The sequence below is a fragment of the Telmatherina bonti genome (genome assembly GCF_933228915.1).
Source record: "Telmatherina bonti genome assembly, chromosome: 17".
NCBI classification, from domain to species: domain Eukaryota; kingdom Metazoa; phylum Chordata; class Actinopteri; order Atheriniformes; family Telmatherinidae; genus Telmatherina; species Telmatherina bonti.
The window spans coordinates 12,827,851-12,851,257 of record NC_136615.1 but is presented as its reverse complement, the minus strand read 5'-3'; the positions used below and the strand labels follow the sequence as shown (position 1 = coordinate 12,851,257).

The 23,407-nt window shown below is 40.9% G+C and overlaps 1 protein-coding gene across 2 annotated transcripts in view; it reads right to left on the bottom strand.

Annotated features, from left to right (window-relative positions):
- col5a1 (procollagen, type V, alpha 1) overlaps positions 1–23,407 on the bottom strand; it is a 72,586-nt gene that overhangs the window by 33,281 nt on the left and 15,898 nt on the right. For both annotated transcript variants that reach the window (XM_079256577.1, XM_079256578.1), the window contains exons 2-7: positions 17,178–17,345; positions 11,742–11,955; positions 11,143–11,305; positions 1,458–1,589; positions 616–717; positions 137–505 (exon numbers count right to left, since the gene is read on the bottom strand). In XM_079256577.1, the coding sequence (XP_079112703.1) occupies positions 137–505; positions 616–717; positions 1,458–1,589; positions 11,143–11,305; positions 11,742–11,955; positions 17,178–17,345 (1,148 nt within the window). The remainder of the gene's footprint in view (positions 1–136; positions 506–615; positions 718–1,457; positions 1,590–11,142; positions 11,306–11,741; positions 11,956–17,177; positions 17,346–23,407) is intronic.

Here is a 23,407-nt window from a genome sequence, read left to right as displayed (position 1 = left end):
TACATAACGAGAACACATAAATGGAAATGGAAATTCGTTTTACGTATGAACTCCAGAAAAGGGACAAAAGCGTTTAAAAGTACAAAGCAAACAATAAGTAAAGAAAAAACACACACATATGAGTGTGTCAACCTACTGATGTTTTATTGCTTGTTATTGTTATTGAAGTTCCTCCACCACTGGTGACAACCTTGCTCTCAATCCCAGTCCCTGCTTCCAAGTCTACCTTTGCTCCCGCTCCCAGGTCCAGCCCACCATCGATGCCGATCCCGCTGATGGTAACACGTCGAGTGGTGTCGCCATCAGGAGCGGCCGTAGACTGGTCATAGTATGTTCCGTAATCACTGTAGTCACCGTAGCCACCATCGTAAGGGTTGGTGTCCTCTCCATACGTATCGTCTCCTCCTCTGGAAACATCTGACCTTGCTGAAAATGTGTTGTTTGAGCTGGAGGATGTCGAGGACAATGAGCTGGTGGAAATGGAGGTGGAGCCGGTACCGGTTACCTACAATGTACAGGAATATCGTTATGATTAGCTACAGTGCTTTTTACAAAGCAATTTATCTTTGGAGCATAGTCCAGTAGATTGTACTGGCAAACTACCAGACTACTGACTTTTTTAACAGTTGTCTCAGCATCTGGAGTGGATTCATAAGGCTTGCCATCCATATCATCATAATAGGGGTATTCATAATAGTAGTTGTCCTCCTCTGCAAACTAAAAGAGAAAAGCATTATGGGGGGGGGGGGGGGGGGGGGGGGGGCATGATCAAGAGACAGAGAATTACAATCAATGATTAACAAAATGATTTTTAAATATGATCTACTGCTCTGGCTGGCTGATGTATTTATGATAGGTTGGCCATCGATCGGAAGCACACAGGAATGTAGAAACGTCGGGCTGCATCACCTTGCAACTGAATGACTAATTACTCCTCTAGTTTTCCTAATGAGCCTGTCATTTCAAAGTAGATCAAACTTTCTGCACCTTACACGCCCACCGGCAAAGGAATAGGTCAAGAGGGAGAGCTTCCAGTTCATCTTGTAACACTTCTGTGACTAACCTATAATTAGTATGCAACACAGTGTAATAGCTTTTAGCATATAGTGCAGGAATGCAGGATAAAGCAGACACCACATCATTCTTGAGCTTTATTGACTAACTGCAAAACTTGATAATTCTGTTCCACCCATTCAGCATTTTCCTCTGGCAGCTTATAGTTCCCTTGCATGAGCCAAGAGGCTCCTTTCAGCACAGGAACCAATGGAGATCCGATTTGAGCACTGGAGGCAATTATAGATTTTAAGGAAATAAAGTTACGTAAGGTCAGCCAGAGGAGCACGCTCGCTTGGTTCTACAACGTACAGCATTATTTAATATGAGGAAAGAACATCTAAAGTAAACATATTGATTATTACACCGAAGAAGTGAAGGGGGAGAACGTTCATTTTACTCACATGGTCGTCTGTATTGGGATCCTGGTTCTGTGGCTGGTCTGGCATTGGCACTTCACAATCGGGGCTGTAGTGCTCACAGTAGTCATGGGCAGCACGATGGTCTGCTACAATCATTAGCTGCTGGATGTCTCCCTGGAGAGCACAAGAAATAGGGGAATCATCGGAAACAGCCCAGCGTTACATATGGCTACATACAAACAGGAAACAAGGAGAACGGTAATCCTCCTTGTGGGGGGAAAATGAAATCATCTCCATGTGAACATGCGATATGTTTCTGTTACAGAACAGTCCTGAAACTAGGTCAAGCAGAGGGTGACTAAATGATGAGGAACTTTGTACCGGATCCAAGAGTGCCGCTTCGCATCAGACATAAGCACCAAGTTTTCAGACACATAGCATTGTGTAGTTTTGAGTCACTGACTTCTTGTGAGGACAACACACATAAACACATTTGGCAGGGGTGTGTTTCAAATAGGATGAAGGATTTTAAACAAAAAAATGCAAGTTGCACTTTGATCTGCAAGGGAAGTGAGTGATTTTGTATGGAGATAATTGAGGATGAGGTCAGCTCTGCATGTGCAACAGGAAGAACAGGAGCAAACCTGCAGGTGGATATACTCTACCTAACCAGGGTGAGAGGGCTGGAAGGATGGAAGAAGAATGGAAATTTAAGAGTGAAAAAAAGAAAAAAAATCACAAGATGGAGACAAAGCAGGCAAGATTGATGAAAAGGAGCCGGAGAGAAGAAGCAAAGGTTCAGAAGGATCCCCAGGCTACATAGGGAGCTGGGTGTGTTGGCCACATGTGTCTTTTAAAGAATGCGTATGGCACTAAAACGCTTTACTGTATCTATCCAAACACTTCTCGATCCTACTTCCAAACCCAGTGATGTCACTCCACATCAATCAAATACAGAGTCAACATAGCTGAAGTAACAACATTTTCAGAGGGCAGGAGAATCACGCAGCGACGCAACTGTGAGAACACAGCGCCACGGAGGATAAAGTGTTTTTAATTATGTCCAATTGCCAAAACTTTACAAACCCTCAGCACGCCCTTCCAGCTGAAATCCTCCATGGATAGCTGTCTTTTCTGACAAACAGAAAACAGAGCCCGTGACAATTCGCTGAGGAGCAAAAACCACAACTACACTTGAATGTACCACACTAAAAGTGGCTGTTTCGGATCCTTCAGTAACCTTTTCAAGCCCTCACAAGACGATGTTTCCTGCTCTGCGATTGGATTATGTTATCAGAGGGGTTTATGACCGAAAATCTGCCTCTCCCTCCAAAACAGAAAAGACATGAATAGCCATTACACAATGCTCTCGCATATGAACTCAAAGCTTCCAGGAAGCTTTCAGATGTCTGCCTGTGAGCGGCTTGCCTGAAGTGGCAATCCATCAAGAGGCAGGATTTGGTACCAGTTTAACGCTCTGTCTCACTTATTCTAGCGAAACCGTATGTCAGGTCTGCATTGAAAGGGGATGACTGGTGTTCAGTGTTTGAAATGAGGTCACACTCAATAAGAAATAAGCCCCGTCTGCAACAAAACAGCCCCTCTGTCTGATGCAGTGCAACTGCTTTTCTTTTCAAATTCCAATTCTTGTGGTTTTCTTGTTCTTCTCTCTTTCCCTGCTTTTCTTTTTTTTTTCTCCATCTCCCAGAGCAGCCAGGGGAATGTCAGGGTAGATTATCCTGACATGTGGCGAGATCCTAAATTCGGCAAGATGAAATAATTAATCATATACCTGCGATTTAATGAGAACACTCTGAGAGCATCAAGGGAGAATGTGGTTAATTATGTGTGATGTGAACATACAGAAAGAAAAGAGGCTTGTGCAAACCTGTTGCAGAAGGGAGAGTGCTGATAAAGGAGCCCTACTGAGGAGAGGGAAGATGACTGGATCTGATGCTGCTGAATCTCTCGCCAAAAGTATGCGAGTGGAAAAAGCATTGGGTACATGATTTGATTGGAAAAATATGCAGCATTCTATTATGTTGCATCATCTTGCAATCTGAAGATCAATATTGCATGAAGAGTTTGCATGAACATTTTAACTCCAAGAATGTAATCAGTGAAGAGCAAAACTGTCATTTATCTATTGATCTCTAAAACAGTAGACAAATGAACTTTTGTTTCTATATCGCTAGTTAGATGTGCATGTTTCTTATCTGGCTTTGATATAATAAGCACAATAATGAGGAAACACATCAGCTATAGTGCAGGATATTCTGAAAGTCAACCTTCTGTTGTCCAAATGTTGATCCATCACAACAAGACCCTAAAGATCTTCACAGTGTTGAGCTTCCCACCACACATCCCTTGACTGACTTTAGTGCCAAATATTCAAATATTATTTAAGATGCTGTTTAACAGATGCAGGAAAGCAGGAAATAATCTTGTACTGTAGTCCAGCTGTGTTGTAAGAGCCACATTTCTCATTTGGTATTCAGCCTGTGAGTGGTTTAGCAAACCATTACAGGAAGAGGTATTGATTCCATTACTGTAAATTGAGGTTGCATTCCCTCTGAAACTTGGGGATTGGGGTATTCAGGATGTGATGGGGTTGATTGTTTAACTCTCATGCTTTTTTAAAAAAAAGAGGCTGACTAAAGAAATGACTGCAATGTTACATCACATGTACAACCAGTTCTACATACTTAAAGGGGTTAAAAAAGCACCCTTGAATTATAGCATCACACCTAAAACTCTATGCAAACCCCAAAAAAACATGCAACTGGCCTTATCTGGTACATTTGAGTGATGAAGGCAGAGTTTTTAAACAACAGGAATGGTGATGTGAGCATCTCCCTGGGCTCAGCTGAACTTTGACTCAGCTCCTGGCCACTGCTCTTTGGTAATAAGCTCTGGTGGAAAAGCCATAGCCTGTGTCAGTGAATAACACCTGACCCTAATTGACATGCTTAATATTCAAGAAATTGTGACACGTGGATACACGCAGAACATGCACATAATTGTTTATAAGTTATGAAAGCAAAACATGCTTAAAATGTTCGTTTTGTTCTTTTGTTCCTCCGCAAATTCCACATCATCTGTTAGGCTTTCATCCCACTACCTCACCCTGTTTTGACCCCCCACATATTAATCCCTGCTGGACTTTCAGCTTGTGTCCAGATGGGGGCAGGAGAGTGCTCCAGTGAGCATAATGCCAAATATCTGTCTTCATCTGAATTTGACCCACTGTCAAGCAGGGTGGACTGGGTTCATTGTGTTCCCTCCTCTGAATTAAAGAATATATTTCACATGAGGAAAGGTAAAGTTGATTTTAGAGGCAGTAGGACTTAATAAGTTGGAACAAATCAGGCAAATAGCCATATAATGGCTAAAAATTTAAAACAAGCACACACACTCATGTATATTCTTTAATTTTTTTTTCCTGAAAGCATTTTAATCAAGATTTACTTTGGCTGGAGAAAAGCCTTCAGCTGATATGATTTTTCCATTTTCTTGAGCGTCAAGCAGCATACCATGAAGTAAACAGCCCAAATTATTTCTCCACATCCTCAATGACAGCTGATAAACTCTCCTGACCTTTTACACCTCTAACAAGACAGAGAGCAGCTAAAAGATTAAAAAGTAAGTGTAGCTTTCTGAAAGGGGTAAGTGGGAGGTCTGAGCCCCTGCTGTATTTCTAATGGGAGTTGCTTCCACTGCATATTTACACAGACATCCATGAGCTCTGAGCCAGGCCTCAGTCTCACTGCCAGGCCACACCGGCACAGTCCCAGCACCTGGGCATTCTCCAAGCCGACCAAAGAAAAACCCAAACATCATGCTGCAGAGGTTAGCTTTCTGCACGTGGGCTATAAATCAGCACCGACACACAAACAAACTGGATATATATTGTCCATGCATTCATACAATGATGCGCATTCAGAGCAGCAAGGTCACAGATTTAAACTTTCAGCAGACATCAGCTACATTTTCAGCCACGCAGATTTTCCCGTTCAGACCGTAGCGAAATCTTAATGCTCAGGGCTGCAGCCAAAAGCAACAAGGCCGTCTGCCACTCTACTTATCCACCGTCCACCACCTTTAACATTCCCTCACCTCATTGCTACTGTCTCTTTCAGAGTTCTCTAAAGTTGTAACCCCACAGCACTCCCCGTTGTGTGTGATTGTAATCCCACGCCTCTGAGGAGTGTGGGCAACCATAGTCCCATTTCCTGTTCTTTGGGGAAAGATGAAACCAAGGCGACTCCCCTCACCTCAGAGACGTCGGCTCTCACTGTTTGCATTGGACATTTGCTGAAATCTACATAAGAAGTGCTGAAGGCACACCTCAGGATTTGCTGACACAGTGAAGGGATAGCAAGGAGAAGAAGGGGGGGTGAAAGACAAACATCTCACATGAGTTATGGAAATTCTCCTAATTGTCCGAATTGGAAATTCCATCATCCCTGGAGCTACTGAAGTCCGGCATAAATGCATAAAAGAAGTGTGTTCTTGTAGTGAAGCATGTCTTTGGACAAGACCAAGCACAGAAATGAGATTACGATGCAAACTTTTTGCATTAAGACAAGGTTGATTCTGTTTTCTTTGTCTTTTGTTTTTAAGTATCTCATCAACCAGACTGCTTTGCACTTTGTTGAGAAGTTGTACAGTCAAATAGACAGTGGTTAAGTTCTTCACTTTAATCTTTAATGAGTCTGGTCATGATCCATCATTAGCTTCAAAGTTGCAAGCAGAAACATCTGGATTACAGTAAGTCTGCATCCAGCTGGGAGAAACTGCAGCTCACGCACAGAGCCAGCATTCCTCTCAAATTTATCTCAAATATGTTGCTTCCCCGCTGTTTTGATTTTTTTTTCTGTGGAAAAACTACAAATTAATAGTAAAACAACAAAATCAAACTGTTAAAAAAAAGGCCACTAGTTTCACTTTTAACATGGCTGAACTTGTGGTACTGCTGCATTTCATACTTAATTCTGACAAATTTCTCATCATATCAACAACATGTATTCGTAAAATCTGGCGAAATAGCAGAAACATTTGAGTGTATCGTGTCAAACAGTTCAAATGCACCACAAACCACAACCTTACCAATGAGGATCAGTTGTTGCTTTTAATAAAAGAATAACTAAATAAAACATCTGTATATTTTAATAAGTAACAAGAGTGGCGTCTACAATGTCTCGGACTTCTTTTAGACATCAGAATGTCGTGTAAGGTCATTGAAGTTTATTTATTTTAATGTCAGTGTGTTGCAATATGTAGTCATCTATGTAGAACAGCAGTCATCTCATTTAACTGTGACAGCAACAACAGCTAATATGGACGTGTGAAGACAACCTGAAGCTAAATACAGTGTGACCCACATCTATGCACCAACCACTCAGAAGAATTTAAATTACCTTTAGAAAATGCACCATCTGTTCTTTATTGTCATTATCACTCATTTGCATTGCAGTGCCATGATTCACTACATTTTGCATGGGCAAATGTGCCTAAAGTGGCACTTTGTTCTTTGGTTTTATACAAAAATTATGCGTCCAACAAACAATTGTTGCTGTTCATTGCTGTTTTAATTGGTTTGTTTATCTTCACTGCATTCTGCACTGAGAATACTGCTTACATTGTCCACATGAAAGCACATCTATAGCAGTCAGCTAAGATATATTAAGGTTATTTTTCTGAAACAAGGTCTTAATGCGGTCTCATAATTTCACACTGGAGCTGCCATGAAGGCCCAAGCAGGGCATCAAATTTCCAGCTCCTATAATAGGGCTCCAGGAGAGAAGCCATTATCCATGCATTAAACAGTGAACTAACTGTGAGTGCTTTTTGACCCCCTGCAGGTTTTTTATTGCAAAAATATGGGTCCAGATGAATTTGTTAATAGTAAAGACACCAATTCAAAAGCTAAGGAGTGTAACGGTTCGGAGGTTAAAAGCAAACCTAAAACATGAGCCAGGTCAAGGCTCAGCAAACTGAGTCAAAACAGCCATGACAACTAAACATGAAAGAGCTTGAATATATAATACATTTGGAAAAGTCTACAGCAGATATAACACATTTCATCTAAATGTTTACCCCAGATGACTGAAACGTGTGCTGGAAGAAGCCCGGCTGAGCAAAGAAGGCAGAAAAATGAAGAAACATCCTGAGGTAAAGATGAGGAAACAGGATGTGTAAAACTCATCAGGCTGTTACAATATAAAAGCTCATTACGAGCATCAAGCTCATGTGTTGCACGTTTTTACTACTTTTTCCTGGCTCTCGTTGCACCGTGGGAGCCCCACAGCTTACTTCATCCCAGTCCTCTTAAAAACTTCCCAGCTCTTCGCACTGCTCCCCGAGTTTTACCATTTAATTCCCCACACATCCCATCTCTAAGCTGTTATCATGTCAGCCTCATCTTCTCATCCCCAACGCAGTTTTTTATGCATCCTCCCAAACATATCTGTCACACACATGCACATCCAAACCCCATGCCTCTATCTCCCTCCCATCACACCATCAGCCTATCAGTGGATAACAAGGAAACCTCTGGATGATGTCATGTGGTACAGCTGCTGTTCCAAAACTGACATCAGAGGGGGAGAGAGCGCTCCTCATACTTTCCAGAGTGTGATGCAAAGTTTTGGCTCATCTTGCCGAACCTACTGCCCCAACTTCTTCACTCCTTTACACCGTCTCACCCCTAAACACTGCATCTTGTTTTGTTTTTGTTTTTTCTCAAACCTGAAATCTTTTTGAAGTCTCAAAACATTCACATGGTGCATTTTGTTTCCAACTCAAAGTATATATGTACGTTCATAAAGAATAAGGATTCTTTTTTTCTGGTCTGGCTAAGATAACAGAGGCCAGACAAGAAGTGCTGTGTTTGCACAGCTCCACCTCAGCTACCTCAATTCAGTCGCTGTCCCCTGTGGGTAACCTCTAAGTGAGGCCAAGCGGTCAGTGTGTCCTGCTTGTGTTTCCTCAGACCAACCACACACAGCTATTTCACAGCAGAGAGCAAAGGATGGCATGGAATTATTTCTGCTTTTGTTGGCAAAATCTCTTGGACACAACAGTGAGCAGGGAAATCAAGGGGGAAAATCTGTAGATGAACTCTGTCAAATAAGGTTCACTTTCTGAGCAACAGAGGCTTCAACAGCCTGCAGTCATGAGGAAAACTGAAATTGGAGTTCACTGCAGACAATGGCACATTTTTTACATGGGTTTATTACTTCATTTATGTCAAATGAGCATTAATTACCTGTCTGATCACACCTAAATGCCACTTTAATCATTGCCAAATGGCAGACTCACAAGTACAGCTCTTATGCAAGCGACAAAGGAAAAAAAAAACATTATGGTACTTATAGAGGGTAGACAGTCTCTCTTTTACCACAATAAGCTTGTTAGAGACCAAACCACAAACCACCTCAGCATATAAGTACCACTTATCCTCTGACTGCTGCACATAAGAAAAAGACACAGCCTCCTGTAAGAAAACTTAACAGACAGATGAAACAAACCAGTCGCTGTTCGTCGGCTACTCTTTCTTCTGTCTTTAAATGTGATAAAAAATGTTAGTTTTTGATCTCTGGAACATTAATTATTACTAACGTTGTTTAACTTTTAATGGTAAGAGAAAATTTGAAAAGATAATACATAAAAATCAGCTGTGAAAAAACTGTATTCCTAAAGGTTTTGAGAGGAAATCACTGGTCTTTCAGTCTACTGAAATTTAACCAGCCAACCAGTAAATTGTGTGTGTTTTCATGCTGGCCACCTCTTGGTGGTAGCTGACTCTGGTAAAAGTCAACACAAGATCAGACTAAACTACAAAGAGGGAAAACGGAGGAAGGGGCGGAAAGCAGCGCAGCCTGAGCATAATTTGGAAACTATGTGGCATATTTTCCATTTTCTGCAAGCACTGGAGCCTGTCCTGACTCCCAACTGGCAGACACACAGCAGGAGGGCTTTCAACATCTCTCACAAACTATCTGTCCGCTCCCACGGTAACCACTGGGCTGTGGCCGTGCCGCTGATAGTTGGCTAGGATTTAGATTGCTTCTTTATCGCCTCTTGTGAAGTATGTCATCATTGGCAAGGAGTAAAATTAGACCAGAATTGTAACTGAGTAAATGCGGCCATCTAGTTGGAAACTGGAGGAATTAACCAGCAGCCATTGTGGAAAATAAAAACTACAAAGACACTCATGCAAAAGAAAAAAATCTGTATTTACGCCTCATTAAAAGACCCTCTGTTTCACTAGAAATGTGAACACACACTGAAGGGCCTTGCACTTCCTGTTTCACTCATAAAGCAGTTTCCCATAATGTTCATTTAAAAGAAGAAGGTGAATATATGTTACATACATGCATTTTTCATGCCGCAGGCTGCAGGGCAAAGGTTCTGAAAAAGGGCAAGATGTTCTCACTTTGGTTTCATATCCCATCATATATCTCTCACTCCTAGAGAGACCAACTTAAAAAAATTGCAGGGGAAGGGGGGGTGATGTCATATTTCTTTCTTTTTTTGTCTGTTCTCACTCAGCAGCAGCAAGGTTAAAGGTCAGCTGGCTCAGCATCAGTCACATCAGTCAGCCTCTGTTACTAATTATTATTGAGGGTCTCGGCCTCAGAGACTAATCCTCCCTTAAACAAGCACAACTCCGAGGGGACAAAGACGACACTATTTCTTGTGCTTGTGCTCTCGGGGTTTTGCTGTGTGTGTTCCTCACAGGGGTCACGTTTAAGAGCTACCAATATTCACACAAAAGCTTGCTTTAGGAACTGTCCAAAGGAATTTATACACGTCACATAAGGTAAAATAAAATGGTATTTCAGCCATATTTGCTATCTATCTAAAGTAAATCCAAAAAAATGGCTTCCAGTGATCAGTCACATTACAGTAAATCTAAAATATCCACCCACAAAGACTTTAAAAGCATAAAAAGCTCTCATTAATTAAAATCATGTAACTGCAAGAAAAATATATAACATACTAGAGCTTGCTCAGACAAAGGATCCAGACGTAAAGTCGGCAGCAGGAATAAAACAGTTTGACTTGAAGCTGCAACCACCAGCAGCCACATTGAAGCCAGAGCTTTAAAACAGCAACAACACAAACGGAGTTGAGCAGCAAACATATACAGCATAACATTTGGAAATGGAACAAAATTATGGGAAATGAAGTTCATTTGTGGAACATGTGGAATACATAACACCTAAAATTAAGTTTGATTGGTGATTGTGTGCTTGGATATAAGTGGGTGGCAGAGGTCGTTGGATTAGATGCTGGGGGGGTTCCACAAGCCAAATCCGCACATCTAAAGAGGATGCGGCCACAACCACAATCCTTCAATTTATGAGCCCTGAAAAGCAGAGTGGGCACTGGGAATGACCAGCACTTGCACCGCAGCCACATGTGTCTGTACTGACATTAAAATGAAGATCATTACTTTGCTTTTGCTTCATTATCTAAAAGCAAAGTCAAAGCCAAGCTGGCTGAACTCAGCATATTGCACACAGTGAAGACTGTGTATGTGTGTGTGTGTGGGTGTGTGCATCAACCATCCTAACTTTTAGATCCAACTTTTAAATGAGTAAAACTGACAAGTTACCCCACAGATAATCCATAATAATGTGTTCAGCTTCTAAATTATGTAATTAAACTATATAAAAACGCAGATTAGGTGTAAAGAAAAAAACAGTGTAAAGCCTACCTCAAAGACTTCTTCATCAAGTATTCTAGTTCCAAACACTATAATTCCTTTGGTATCAATGATGGGGTGGTCGCTTCGGAGCAGCTTCTGGGTGGTCTTCTTTTTACAGTCCAAAATGAGGGTGATGGTCTGTCTGTGCACACTGATGGCCACTCGATGCCACCTGAAATGAGAGGTTGAGTTAATTCACACACGTACTGGGTTACATGGAGCCCAATTACTTGCCCAACAGGCTAATGGCCTCTTTTGTGTTTGTCTGACCAAATTCAAATATATCCCATTCTTATCGTCTAAAGTGAGTCCTAAATTTGAGCTTTTGTTGATATGAAGATAAATCTACCCCGACGACAGGTTGAAGTTACAATTTTGGGGATTTAAAAGACCAGTTTTATCAAACATAAGCTGAAAAGGTGGCGTTTTGCATAAGAGGACAATAAACCACTTGAATGAAGGAAATAAACTAGTATGAAAGGCCAGCATGTTCACCTGGAGTCTGATTAGAGGGAAGGATGCAGAAACATAAGCATTAAGCAGAGCCTGCTTGTTTATTTTGATGCATTGTACAATGAAGATGGCAGACTTCTGGTTGGGGCACCTACTTTCCATCAGCAAGGTTGACCCCTCTGAAGAGGGGGTAGTCCTCAGGGTCTGGTTTGCCAGTGTGGTCTTCATACAGGAACACAGGAGAGCGGCCTGCTTCTAGGCCAAGCTGCTGGATGCCCTGTTCATTGTACACAGACAATAAGAAGGACTGACTGCCCTTCTTGGGCTTCACTGTGGCCAAGATGGAAAAATCCTCCGGGAAGACATCACCTGGCAGGATGGATGGTGGGTTGGACAAAAAGAGAGATGTTTCGAAGAATTACGAGCAGCAGCAACCATTCATCATCATAAGGAGACTAAAATATTGATTTGTGCTTTGAATGTAATTGTATTATCATTTCAGGAGACAGACTGTGATCCTCGGTGTCAAGAGGGAGAATAATGTTTTCACTGTTACTTAAACAGACAAGGATCGGTTGAATTCGAGGAATTGGTAAGATGGGCTCTGAGCTCGGAAAGGAAACAAAAGCAAAGTGTGGAGTGCCCAAAATGTAACAGGATAGGATTAATCTGAAAGGGGGTGGCTCAACAGGCTGGAGGCCAGGCAGAGGAAAAAGAGCTGCGAGTTACGAAGAAGAAGAAGCACAAAGTGGACTGTTTCCAGCGCAGCACAGGATGAGAAGCATTAATGACAAAAACATGCAATCCTGGGAGACTTTGTCAAACTATTCGTCAAACTCCTCCTCTCCGTTTCTTTCCTCTCCCACAGCTGATGCATCGCACAGACGCTGAGGCTCTCCAGCGAAGGCTTGGAGAGGAGCAAGAATTTTTACAGGAGAAATAATCAGAGACACATTTATTTGGAAATGGAAATACCAACAATATATTGGTATGTGAGCACATAAAAGATACGAAAGAAATGTGTTAATGTCTGTCTGCATGGTTCCACTAAGCAGCTTCAACTATTTCCTCCATTTTGCAAAAGTATGGAACCCATCTGCCAGACAAATTCCCTCAGTGTGGGGTACATGGAACCCAGAAAGAGCTGGCTTTTCCAACTTTCCCAGCAGACTGCTGCTGGTTAACGCAGGGTTCAAACTGCACTTCTGCTTTCTGATCTTTTGGTTTTTGGGAAATTTAAGATAATCAAACTATACTGAAGCTACCATTGTTCTGAGAAACCAGTTGTCTGGGTTATGTTTATTAAAAGCAGAAAAGCCACTTCAAATCCAGTAGCAATCTTTTGCTCTTTAGCATCTGCAGACAACCGATTTCCAAAGAGAGGCTTTGAGGCTAAAGTGGTACCATCAAAGTCCCTTACCCTTGATGTCTTTCAAAAATAACAAGAGACAGGCTGGAAAAATGCGAAAATGTGGGAACTTCTAAATGGTTGCTCCACCTCAATAATGGGCTGGAGAGGAAAAGATGCCCTGGTAGAAACATGATGTAGATTAAGAAGAAAGCAAAGCTGCAGCAACAAATTTAGCAGCTGTCACCCTTTCACTTCATTCCTTCTTTTCATCATTTCTGCTCCTGTCAGCATGTGGACGTCTGTTTGCCTTCCTGTCTTCCTTCCTGTCGTTTTCTATCATTCCTTCATTAATGCAAGGCATCAAATCACATCATGCGGGGAGCACATGGCTTGGCAGTGTGCTCCCTCAGGAATTCTGCTTGGCATCATATGAGAAACATTGCTTTAATTGACAGATGCTTCGCCACTGCAGGAGAGAAAAGGGCATCAAAACGAGGAAGACAAGAGAGAGGCGAGGATGTGGAGAAGTTTGGTTTCAACAAAAAGAAAGTAAAAAGAAAAATAGACTAGTTTAAAATTCTATAGTAAGCTGAATGTAAGTAATTCAAGTGCTGAACGGCTAAAAAAAAAAGGAAATGCAATACTGAAATAAAACTTTATTGCTACACCCTTTTGAATGCAAGCCCAGTCTGTTACAAGGACAATGAATCAGTTCAGGTCAGGCTGTTTGTGTGGAGGTGAAGGGTCAGTGGAGGGGTGAAAGAGAAACTAATGCACAAAGAAAATCAAGGAGTGTGAGAGTAATTAGAATAAATAATCTACAAATATATATAAAAAAAAAACCTAAACAATGTTTAAAAATATGAAACTCTCTTGTTAGTAAGTTGTACATTTAATGCAAAAGTTCCTATTTATGGTGTTGTGTTTATAAGTTGCACTATTGACCTGGAAGAACCTCCATAAAGATGAGGAGAGAACAGAAAAAAAGTTGGAAATGTTAGGATTAAATGAGGCAAGGGGGGGGGGGGGCTATGTTTTCTCTGGAATGTGTCTTTAAAGGTGCTACTTCAAGCCACCAGAGGAGAGATACTTCCTTCTTTATTCAGTATCAGAGTTTATTTTGCGAGTGTGTTGACACAGTGGGAATAAAAACGCCGGGGCGACAGAAATCCGGAGAGCGTGCGGTGGCATCACCACTACCGTCAAGCTAAAAGAGGACTGGGAAAGGCAGAAACCCAATGACAACTCCAAACATCTGAACCAGCAAATCTGATACAATTCTGTATTTTCTTCCAGACTGAATAACTGAACAAAGCTGCTTATTTTAATAAAATACCTCAAGAATCTCTTAGACAAATGTGTGGTATAGCAGCACTAAAACTGAAGGAGTTACTTCTCATCTGCGTCTAGTCACGTGCAGCTTGCATGCACCCTTCAGTTATTTCCCCTTATTTATAAATCCTATAAAATTTCAACGAACATACAAGAAGTCGGGCAAAGGCAGGAATCATGCCAACACCTCAACTGACCCTCTCTGTTTTCTGTCAGTGTGCATACAAGCAGAAAAAATGGGGTAGAAAGTCATGAAACAGTCCTAACTGTGAATGAGATAATACGCATTCCTGTGCTTGTGATTTGTGCTGTCGATGTAAGGGTATAACTGACTCTAATGGCAAGATAAATCAGGAATAGTTGAAAACTTATTTTTTCTACCTTGCAGCTTAAAGTCTGAAGCTCAAAAATAAAACATTTGTTCTATTTTTATCCTTTTAGTTCTGAAGTGAGATGGTGGTGTAGTTATTTCTTTAGCTGAAACTAAGTAGAATGGAAGACACTTAGACATGCAGCAGCCTGCAGTCTACCATTCAACACTGAACCTGCTCTAACTTCATATTAAAAAGGCTAACCATAAATTATTTAACACTGATGCATTACTAATTTAATCTGAAATTAGACGTCTAAAACCATTTTCTTTATTTCTCTCACAAAAATAAAGTCACAAATCAGCCCCGTTATCAATAATGACATATTATGGTGCTTGTGTGTTTTGTAGCCAATATGTTTTGCCATCAGTTGTTTATTATGTAGTATTACACATGTTTAAGACTAAATCATTGTTAAAAAAAAATTATTCAATGAAATGTTTTTATGCATCCTCCCAGGCCAGGTATTGATAATCCTACATTCAATGAGAAGCATAAAAATGGGAATATAGTCACTATCAATAAATAAGTCAACATATCAATATATTTTCCATGACTTTGTTCTAAGACATGTGCAGTAATCCCACTAAATGGATCAGTCTACAACAGTAGCTCTCACCATTAAGCTGTGATTGTTAATGCAAACACAATGAGCATGTAACTGTAGATACTGTATGTCACTAAGATTTCACTGAATACTGCAAGAAAAAACCCAGAACTGAACGGCTGATGCCTTCACTAGTTCTCAGCTGAACAGTGATTTACTGCCAAACATTTCCAGGGAAAATACAGTAGCTGCTGCTTTGCTCTTTCTTTGTTGGCCATTTTGCTATACATTTATATGGATGGAAAGTTTTCAGAACTGGACAACAGCAGCACGAGAAGCTGAAGAAAACAGACACGTTTCCTTTTCTGTTCATTTCTCATCCGCATCCAGGTAAAAAAAGGTCCCCTCTGTTTTCCGAGCCGCAGCAGTTACAAATGAATCATCTCTTCCGCATGTTTGACTAATGATTGCATGTCTGCACTTGCTCTTTTCCAACACATCATCACAGACTGTCTGTGGTTATGGGGTCACAGGCTTGTGCGTTCCCAATCAGAGCTGCTGTGGTTTTTATTACCAACATTATAGTCATAACAAAAGGAGTGTGTTTGCACGCCTTTGATTTTTTACAGTACACTGTATGTGACTTTATGTCCAACCTTTCAGAGTCAGGATGCTGTGTTGTTAATTTAGGCAAACTACCGCCAGGCTTCAGGCCAAAGTCATAGCTCAGTAGCAAACTTAGTTAAAGGGAGAAAAAAATAGATGGATGAAATGATCTCACAAGCTGCCTGTTGGAATATATTAGCTGTACATTCTTGTAACATCCAGGCAAGAAAAGGGCCACATTAAAAAAGAAAAAAAAAAAAACAATGAATGGGTTTGAAGCCTTCAAGTCACAGACAGCTAGTTACTCTGTTTGCACCTTAAGACTATGTGGTGCCTGTTACAAACCCCTCCAGTTGGTTTGTTTTATGAAGACTGTTATTTCGGATGATCTAAGTTGTGTGTGTGTAATTATAGAATGTGTGTCTAAACAAAGACCAGTATGAGGCTGTACTGTCATACAGCATCAAAGTGAGTGGTATTTATTTGATTGGAGAGCATGTATGAGCATGCAAGCCACAGTAGCCTTTTGGCTCTATTTTAAGCCCAAGGGAAGATGGATCAAAGGTCTACTAAGGCCACAGCAGGGTCTGAGAGGACCATGAATGAGGAAGTCATCCAATCTAAGCTTTGAGAATGCTCAGTTTACTGGAAGGTTTGTTATTTCTCTCTGTTTTCCTATATCTAAACTGCACAGCTTTTCATGTATGTACAGTACAGAGAAGTGCTCCGCATGTTTCACTAGACACACATCAGATCAAACATTAAGGAACAGAGCATTGCAAGGCAGCAGCAGTCATGGAGAAATGATAGAGAGGAAAAAATATGAAGCCCGAGGGCAAGAGAAAGGCAAAAGTACAGAAGAAGGAGGGAAGAGAGAGAGAGAAAGTACTATTGCAGTGCACCAGAGCAGCAGCTCAGAGCCACGTCAGCACAATAGAACAAGGCAAAAGTGGAACCCCAGACTTCCCTCCCCTCCACCACCCCTATTTTCACCACTTTTCCATCTTCAGGCTCCTCCTACAGCAACAAATATTACAGGGCTGGATCTCATACAGCTGCTGTCTTTCCAAAGAGCATGAATTATCTTTAACTCTCCAACGTTTTTATGGAAGACTGTACATTAAAACCAGCTCAGCTACAAACACTTCTGCCTCTTGTTTTAAAGAATACAAATAAAGATATGGAGACACCAACAGTAAATATTGAGAGGCCAATCCTGCCTAAAAGTCTCTAAACTCATTTTAAAGTTGACATAAATTAAAAGCTTGTACATTTGTAGAGCTGTAAGGAGACAAACGGCCAATAAAAATGGCTTTTCAGTCTTTTTAAACAAATCAAAGGTCAGAAAGCCAACATTAAAAATGGTTTGAACTCAGAGACTCACCTGGGTACAGCTGTTTGGTGGGGGCACTGAGCTGGGCATCTTTGGATACTCTGTAAGCCACATCGGGTCCTTGTGTTGACCTCCTATGTGAGCAGAAACCCGTTGTTTTTGTAACACCCTCAGGTAAACTGTGAAAATCTAAAATCTTCAAGAGATCAGCTGGTTCCGCTGCAGAGAAGAAAAGAGAAGCAAAGGTCAAAAGATGTCAGATTCATTTAAACTGGTTATAATAGCAAATCAACAGCTCAACAGAATGCCATTTTTTAACTGGTAAGAAGCTATTAAATTATGTTTTTCTGATAAAATACATACACTCTAAGTACATTTCCATCATTCAAAGTTCATAAGTCATCTGAACATGTGCACTTTATATATAAAGCTCTTTAGATCTAATTATAGCTGAAATCTGTTTTAGCATGCACTTTAGTGGATTCAATCAACTTGACAAAGTGTAGTTTTCAATGAAATAAATAAACTTAATTTGTTTGCTCTTAACCAATTAAAGTAATTCATTTAAGCTGCTTTTTTCCAGAATTTTGCCGTTTTTCTGTCTTCTGCTGACTCAGAAAGACTAGTTACTCAGCAGGACACATAGCTGAGGTTCAAAGATTTATGTTATCCATTTAAGCACTAAAGAGAGATGTGCCCATTTATAGATCACCATGATCATGGGTTACAGCTACACAAAAACCAGTCCTTCCATTCACTTTGCTGCAATGCCGAGTCCAACGCTGCCTCTTTTTGACCACAACCATGCAATTAGCACACTCTCAAGCCAGCCGTCTTGGCTGTAACCAGGCCACCACAGAAGTACACTGGGTCACAACAATGTGACATGAAGTTTGACCCCGGACCGCGCCGTCACATGCCAAAACCACCCAGGACAAACAGCTGTTTCTGCAGCCAGCTGTACACATAACAAACGCAAAGCTCTGCCCATGCACAGATCTTAACGGCAAGAGGGCACTTGTTCATCAGGAATAGTCCACAACTAAGAATAGCTAAGGAGGATGACAAGATTTATCATGTTTTTTCTATGTTTAAATATTATATTTACATAAGTTCATTCATTCATTCATTATCCTAACTGCTTAGTCCAATGAAGGGTCGCGGGGAAGCTGGTCCCAGCAGTCTTTATGTGAAAGGCAGGGTACACCCTAGACAGCTCGCCAGTCCATCGCAGGGCCAATTTGATATTTACATAAGTTTTATATATTTATTTATTTATTCATTTCTTTTGCTACAGAGTCTCCAATATGACACTTGTGTAAATATCCAGTACCAAATGTGGAAGAAGCAACCCCCCCCCCCCCCCCCCCCCAACTCCCACAGCACAGGTAAGCAACTCCTGTGTCAGTATAAAAAGACCACACACTGTTCCAAAAAGTCACCTTTTCATAGCCACATCCATGAAAGAGTAAAAAGGCTCCTCTAAAGGTGAAAAGATGAAGGGGCACATGGAAATTGTGCTTTAGTTCCGTCTCCATTGCCCTGGCTGCAACCTCCAGCTGGATGTCATTATGCATGACTCACGTGCACCAGAGCTCAATTAAGAAAAAAAAAAAAAAACGAACGTTCTTGAACAGAGGTTTCCATTTAGGAACACTGCACGTGTTTCTTGACAGCTGTTCAGTAAAAACAACAAAATTTCCTCCTCATCACTTGAAGTCTGATTGCATACTTCCTACATTATCAAAGAAGCCAAGTCTCAACGAAGGAAAGCTGAAAGTCACCGACCAATGAAACGCATCCATTGTGGACCACGGAGGAAAAACTGTCAGATGCAAAGTGTGGGGTAATATCCTAATTCCGATTGCAGTAATTCTTTGAGGGTTCCATTAAGCAGATGGACGTGCATTTGTAAAGAAATCTATCGTCCATCTGCTTGAAGATTGACTGAGTTCAGCATTCCAGCTTGCCAAAAATACAGCTACAGTTACACTCCTGTCAGTCAGTCCCGCAAGATGACAGAGCTTCTAAGTGGGAAAAGGGTCTCGACAAAAAGACAACTTCATCTGTCATCGCCTCACAATGAAGAGACAGACAGAATATAGCCCACCAGCCAGAAAATGTCTATCATTCACCATGATGACAGAGCTTCATTTAATGAGACCAGCTCTCAGAGCTCTGCAGCAGAGCAATAAAACAGTGTCAGACTGTCATCTGATGGGAACTACACCTGTTACAAATGTCCCAATGTGTAATCAATTTACTTTTTTTCTGAATCTTTACAGCACAGACAGATCAATAACTGATTCACACCAGTCAACACCAATTCAACTAGCATTCAAGTAGCATTTGTATACATTATGAGCACTTAAATGTCTTTTTCTGAAATTATTTATGGCTAGGTATAGTATATAGTCAGATGGTAAGAGTAATTGATAACCATTGTAGCAATAATCCAAAATTATTCCCATTTTTATTGGATTTTACAAACAATATTTGTTGGAGTCTTCGAAAATTATGCCATAAATATCCACAACAAGATAGGTTCTGCTTTACAAACACTCCCGATCTCCAAAACCACCTGGGGTGTAAAGGTTTTGCAAACAAGGATCATAATTTCAGTAAACCCAAAGCACGTTTTATATCATGTCAGCGATGAAAACTTGAAATCTCACTAGAAACACAGTAAATTATTATTTGACAAACACACAGTTCCTCCCAGCCACTAAAACCGACAGCAAAATGACAAACTGACACAAAAAGCTACATTTTCATTTGAAAATAGTAAGAACCAGTGTTATCTAAAAGCAAATATTTTCTTACATAGCATCAGATAAAAGCCACAAAAAGTCTGTTTTGCCGCGACACTAATTCCCTCTTAACTTGGCAAGATCCAGAAGCAAAGCATCCCTTTGGAAACATGTCAACTGATCACTAACAGTAGCACCAAGGCCATCCATACAAGGCATGGAAATAACCATGTTACAGCGAACACAGTGACCTTTATCTAAACCACAGAGTTTAACTATAGTGTGACAGTAGTTACATCCAGGTGCTTTTAACCTGGCTGCCATTTCCGTCTTTATTCATCTTCATATAAGCAGCATCCTTATGTCCTTATATTGATGTAAAGAATTGAGTATTTCAAAACCATCCATGTCAACATGAATCTACATTAGCTATTAGCCAGAGTTAGATCTAACATCTTTATCATTTTCCCATTTTTTTGCAAGGTTTGTTTTCTTAAAATCAAACTATAACAGCATAAACCAGCTGAAGCCGCTGGCAAACTACCTCCACTCATCAGCTTTTTTATTAGTTTACAGATCATAACGACACACACATATTGCTAAATGATTCAATAAAATATCTTTGGGCAACAGAAAGCCCCATGCTCACAATGCATCATAACAATTTCTTTGTCACAGCAGCAATAACAGAAACATAATAACGTTCAGCTCAGTGCCACAGCTGGGAGGGCAATAGGGGGAGGTTTGTAAGGAGCATCCAGCCGATGTTAAATGTGTCGTGACCCACGCTGAGTGTGTGTTGCCATTGCTAATCTACACTGACACGACTCAATCCTGGGAAAGATCATAGCTTTAAGGGAAAGGAAGCAACTGTCATCAGGATTCTTTTCATCCCTTATCAGGTGACTATAATTTACAACTAGTCAGACTCCTCCACCTTTTCATTTCCTTTGTGCAGTTTCTTTTTATTGTACAAGAAACCCCAAACTTCACCAGGTCCTGGATCCCCCATGGGGAAAAGCGATTGAATCATGCAGGTGATGCAAGGAGAGTAAAATAAGGACATAATCCTCAGCAATAAAACACACTCAGGCACTTAAAAAATGCCCAAATGCAAGCATTATCCCTCCCTCATTTGCATATTTTCACATACTTTCATTTACGGATTTCTGTCACCGGCAGTCGACCTGCCAACGGAGGCTGTCCTGACCACATCCTAAACCACAGGTATGGGTCTCAATCCCACCTTGTTAAAATGAGATGTTTAAACACTTAGCATGGCAGGTCCCTTGAGAGAGCAACACCTTTGCCACTGGATGCTAAAAATACTTTCCCCGCTGACCACAGCCCCTCACATCCGAGAGGAGAGTTCACCACAAATACACAGAAACTGTTTATATGACACGGTCTTGTGTACATTCGCTCTCTGCCAATCTGCCGTCCCTTTTATGCTGCTTTAACTACTTTCATGAGAGGGAATGTGACACAAATAAGGAGGAAATTAATACAGTGCAGCCTTTAAGCTTCAGCGCTCCACGGAAATGATGTAAATAAAGGAATCTTTTCTTTTTATCCCTGTGCCTCTCATGTTATTCATGCATTGCTTTCATCAGCACACATGAACACTGTTCCAGGAGTATGTGGTACTCTCCTCAGTCACAGGGCCTCAGCTGTAAACAAGCACATGCAATCACAGCATTTACCAAATAGTGCAACCAAGGACATCCCACATCTAATTAATATCTGAAGTGTGAATGCGGTTAGCATCCATTAGCACTGACACAGGATTTATTCATATCACATTGGTTCATAAAACCTGCAAAAGTCAACTTGCAAGCTTGCACATTCAAGTTATCATCCTTGTTTCATTTGACATAGCCATCATTAAACAGTGTATATCCGCTGCCACTCCAACAGATGGGCCTTAGTGAACATTGTGCATGGGGGGGGGGGGGCTTAAATAAAATGTAAATTAAATGTATAAAAATGATGTATCTCCACTTTCACATGCTAAAACATGAGTGTCTAACTTTGCTTTTTATAGGATTGTTTGTCAAATATGGAGCTGGGCGAGCCTGCAGCATCGTAAAGGGTAATGAATTCATAAAAGTATTGTTTAAGGGTGCCTTAATTGAAAGGGTGGGGTGATTATATTATAGCTTACTGTTGCAGAAAGGAGGCATGATGTGCGTTTATAAATATCCCCCTCTCCTTATCATTTGTTTTCTACCTTTTGCCTCTCTGTGTGCGAGTAGGAGCGAGAGTGCCAGATTCATAATCCCACTTTCGGCTCAGTGCCAAGACTGTGGTGGATCCCATTCTCCTAAGCAACCATCCAACGTCTATGTTCACAAATGCACATATTCTTATACACAGCCGCTGTAATAACTCTCCAGATGGCACCATTTCATTTGACAGGAGGAGGGGTGCCGGACCAGTGAGGATTAACATTCTTCCCTGTTTCGCTGCCCCCTATCGTCCTCGAGCCCTTCCCGAAGTGAGGCCTAACTCTCCACGCACATGCTTGACCTGGTGCTGAGGACAAGGAGTAATTAGCAACCGTAAAGAGGACCCTGCCTCTTCTGGAAACCAGCACAGCTGAATACAAGAATGCCCAATGAGAGACTTCCCCCTCCTAGAGCGCATCACAGACAGGAAGAGTGTGAGAGACTTTTTTTTATTTCACCTGATTTTGTTATAAAACTTGAAGCCAACCGTTCTGAAGCTGGAGTCTCGCTGTGAGTGCAGCAGGTTACAATTACGGTCCTGGCTGTAATTACTTTAAACAAGACTATGTAACTTTTAAAAGTAGAAGCGAGATGTTGGTATCCTTTCGTATCAAAGGTGGAAAAATGGAATATTTAGCAAATAGGAGAAAAATTTCCATTTCAACTACACATCACTCAGTCTAACATGACTTTTACGTCATACTTCACAACGTTAGCTCAGCAAGTATTACCTGTGTGCTACTCACTCTGATGTGCTGTTAGACTTTTAACATGGTTGACACAACACAGCCCAATATACACTAATACTCATTAAGAATAAAATATAGAGAACGCTTTCTTTAATATTCAGTCCAGCTTAAAGTGACTTCAGAGGTTGTGGCTTTTTATTGGCTCTAGGTTGCTTTTGTTTTCACTGCAACATCTCATTGAGACTATGAAACTGGCACCAGTGACTTTCTAACCAAAAAGAGATGAGACTGATCAATTTTACAAGTTTGCTCAGACACCTGGAAGATCACTCTCATTCCTCTCGGCTTATGCCTTTCCACCAGTTCAATAAATTATAAACTGGTGTTAAATATTTGAAAAAGTCTGAATTATCTAAAGGTTTTGTCCAACATAGTCTGCAGAATAAAGCAAAAATCTTTTCATTTTGCAATGACTGTAGCTTTCTTGCATTTCAGTGAACTAAGGATAAAAACCCTATTAGTCCCAATACTTCAACATGCATACTGTTTTAGAGGCTATACCTGCATTTAAAGACCTATTTTATTCTTTACTTTTGGTGTAAGTGATTCTGCTT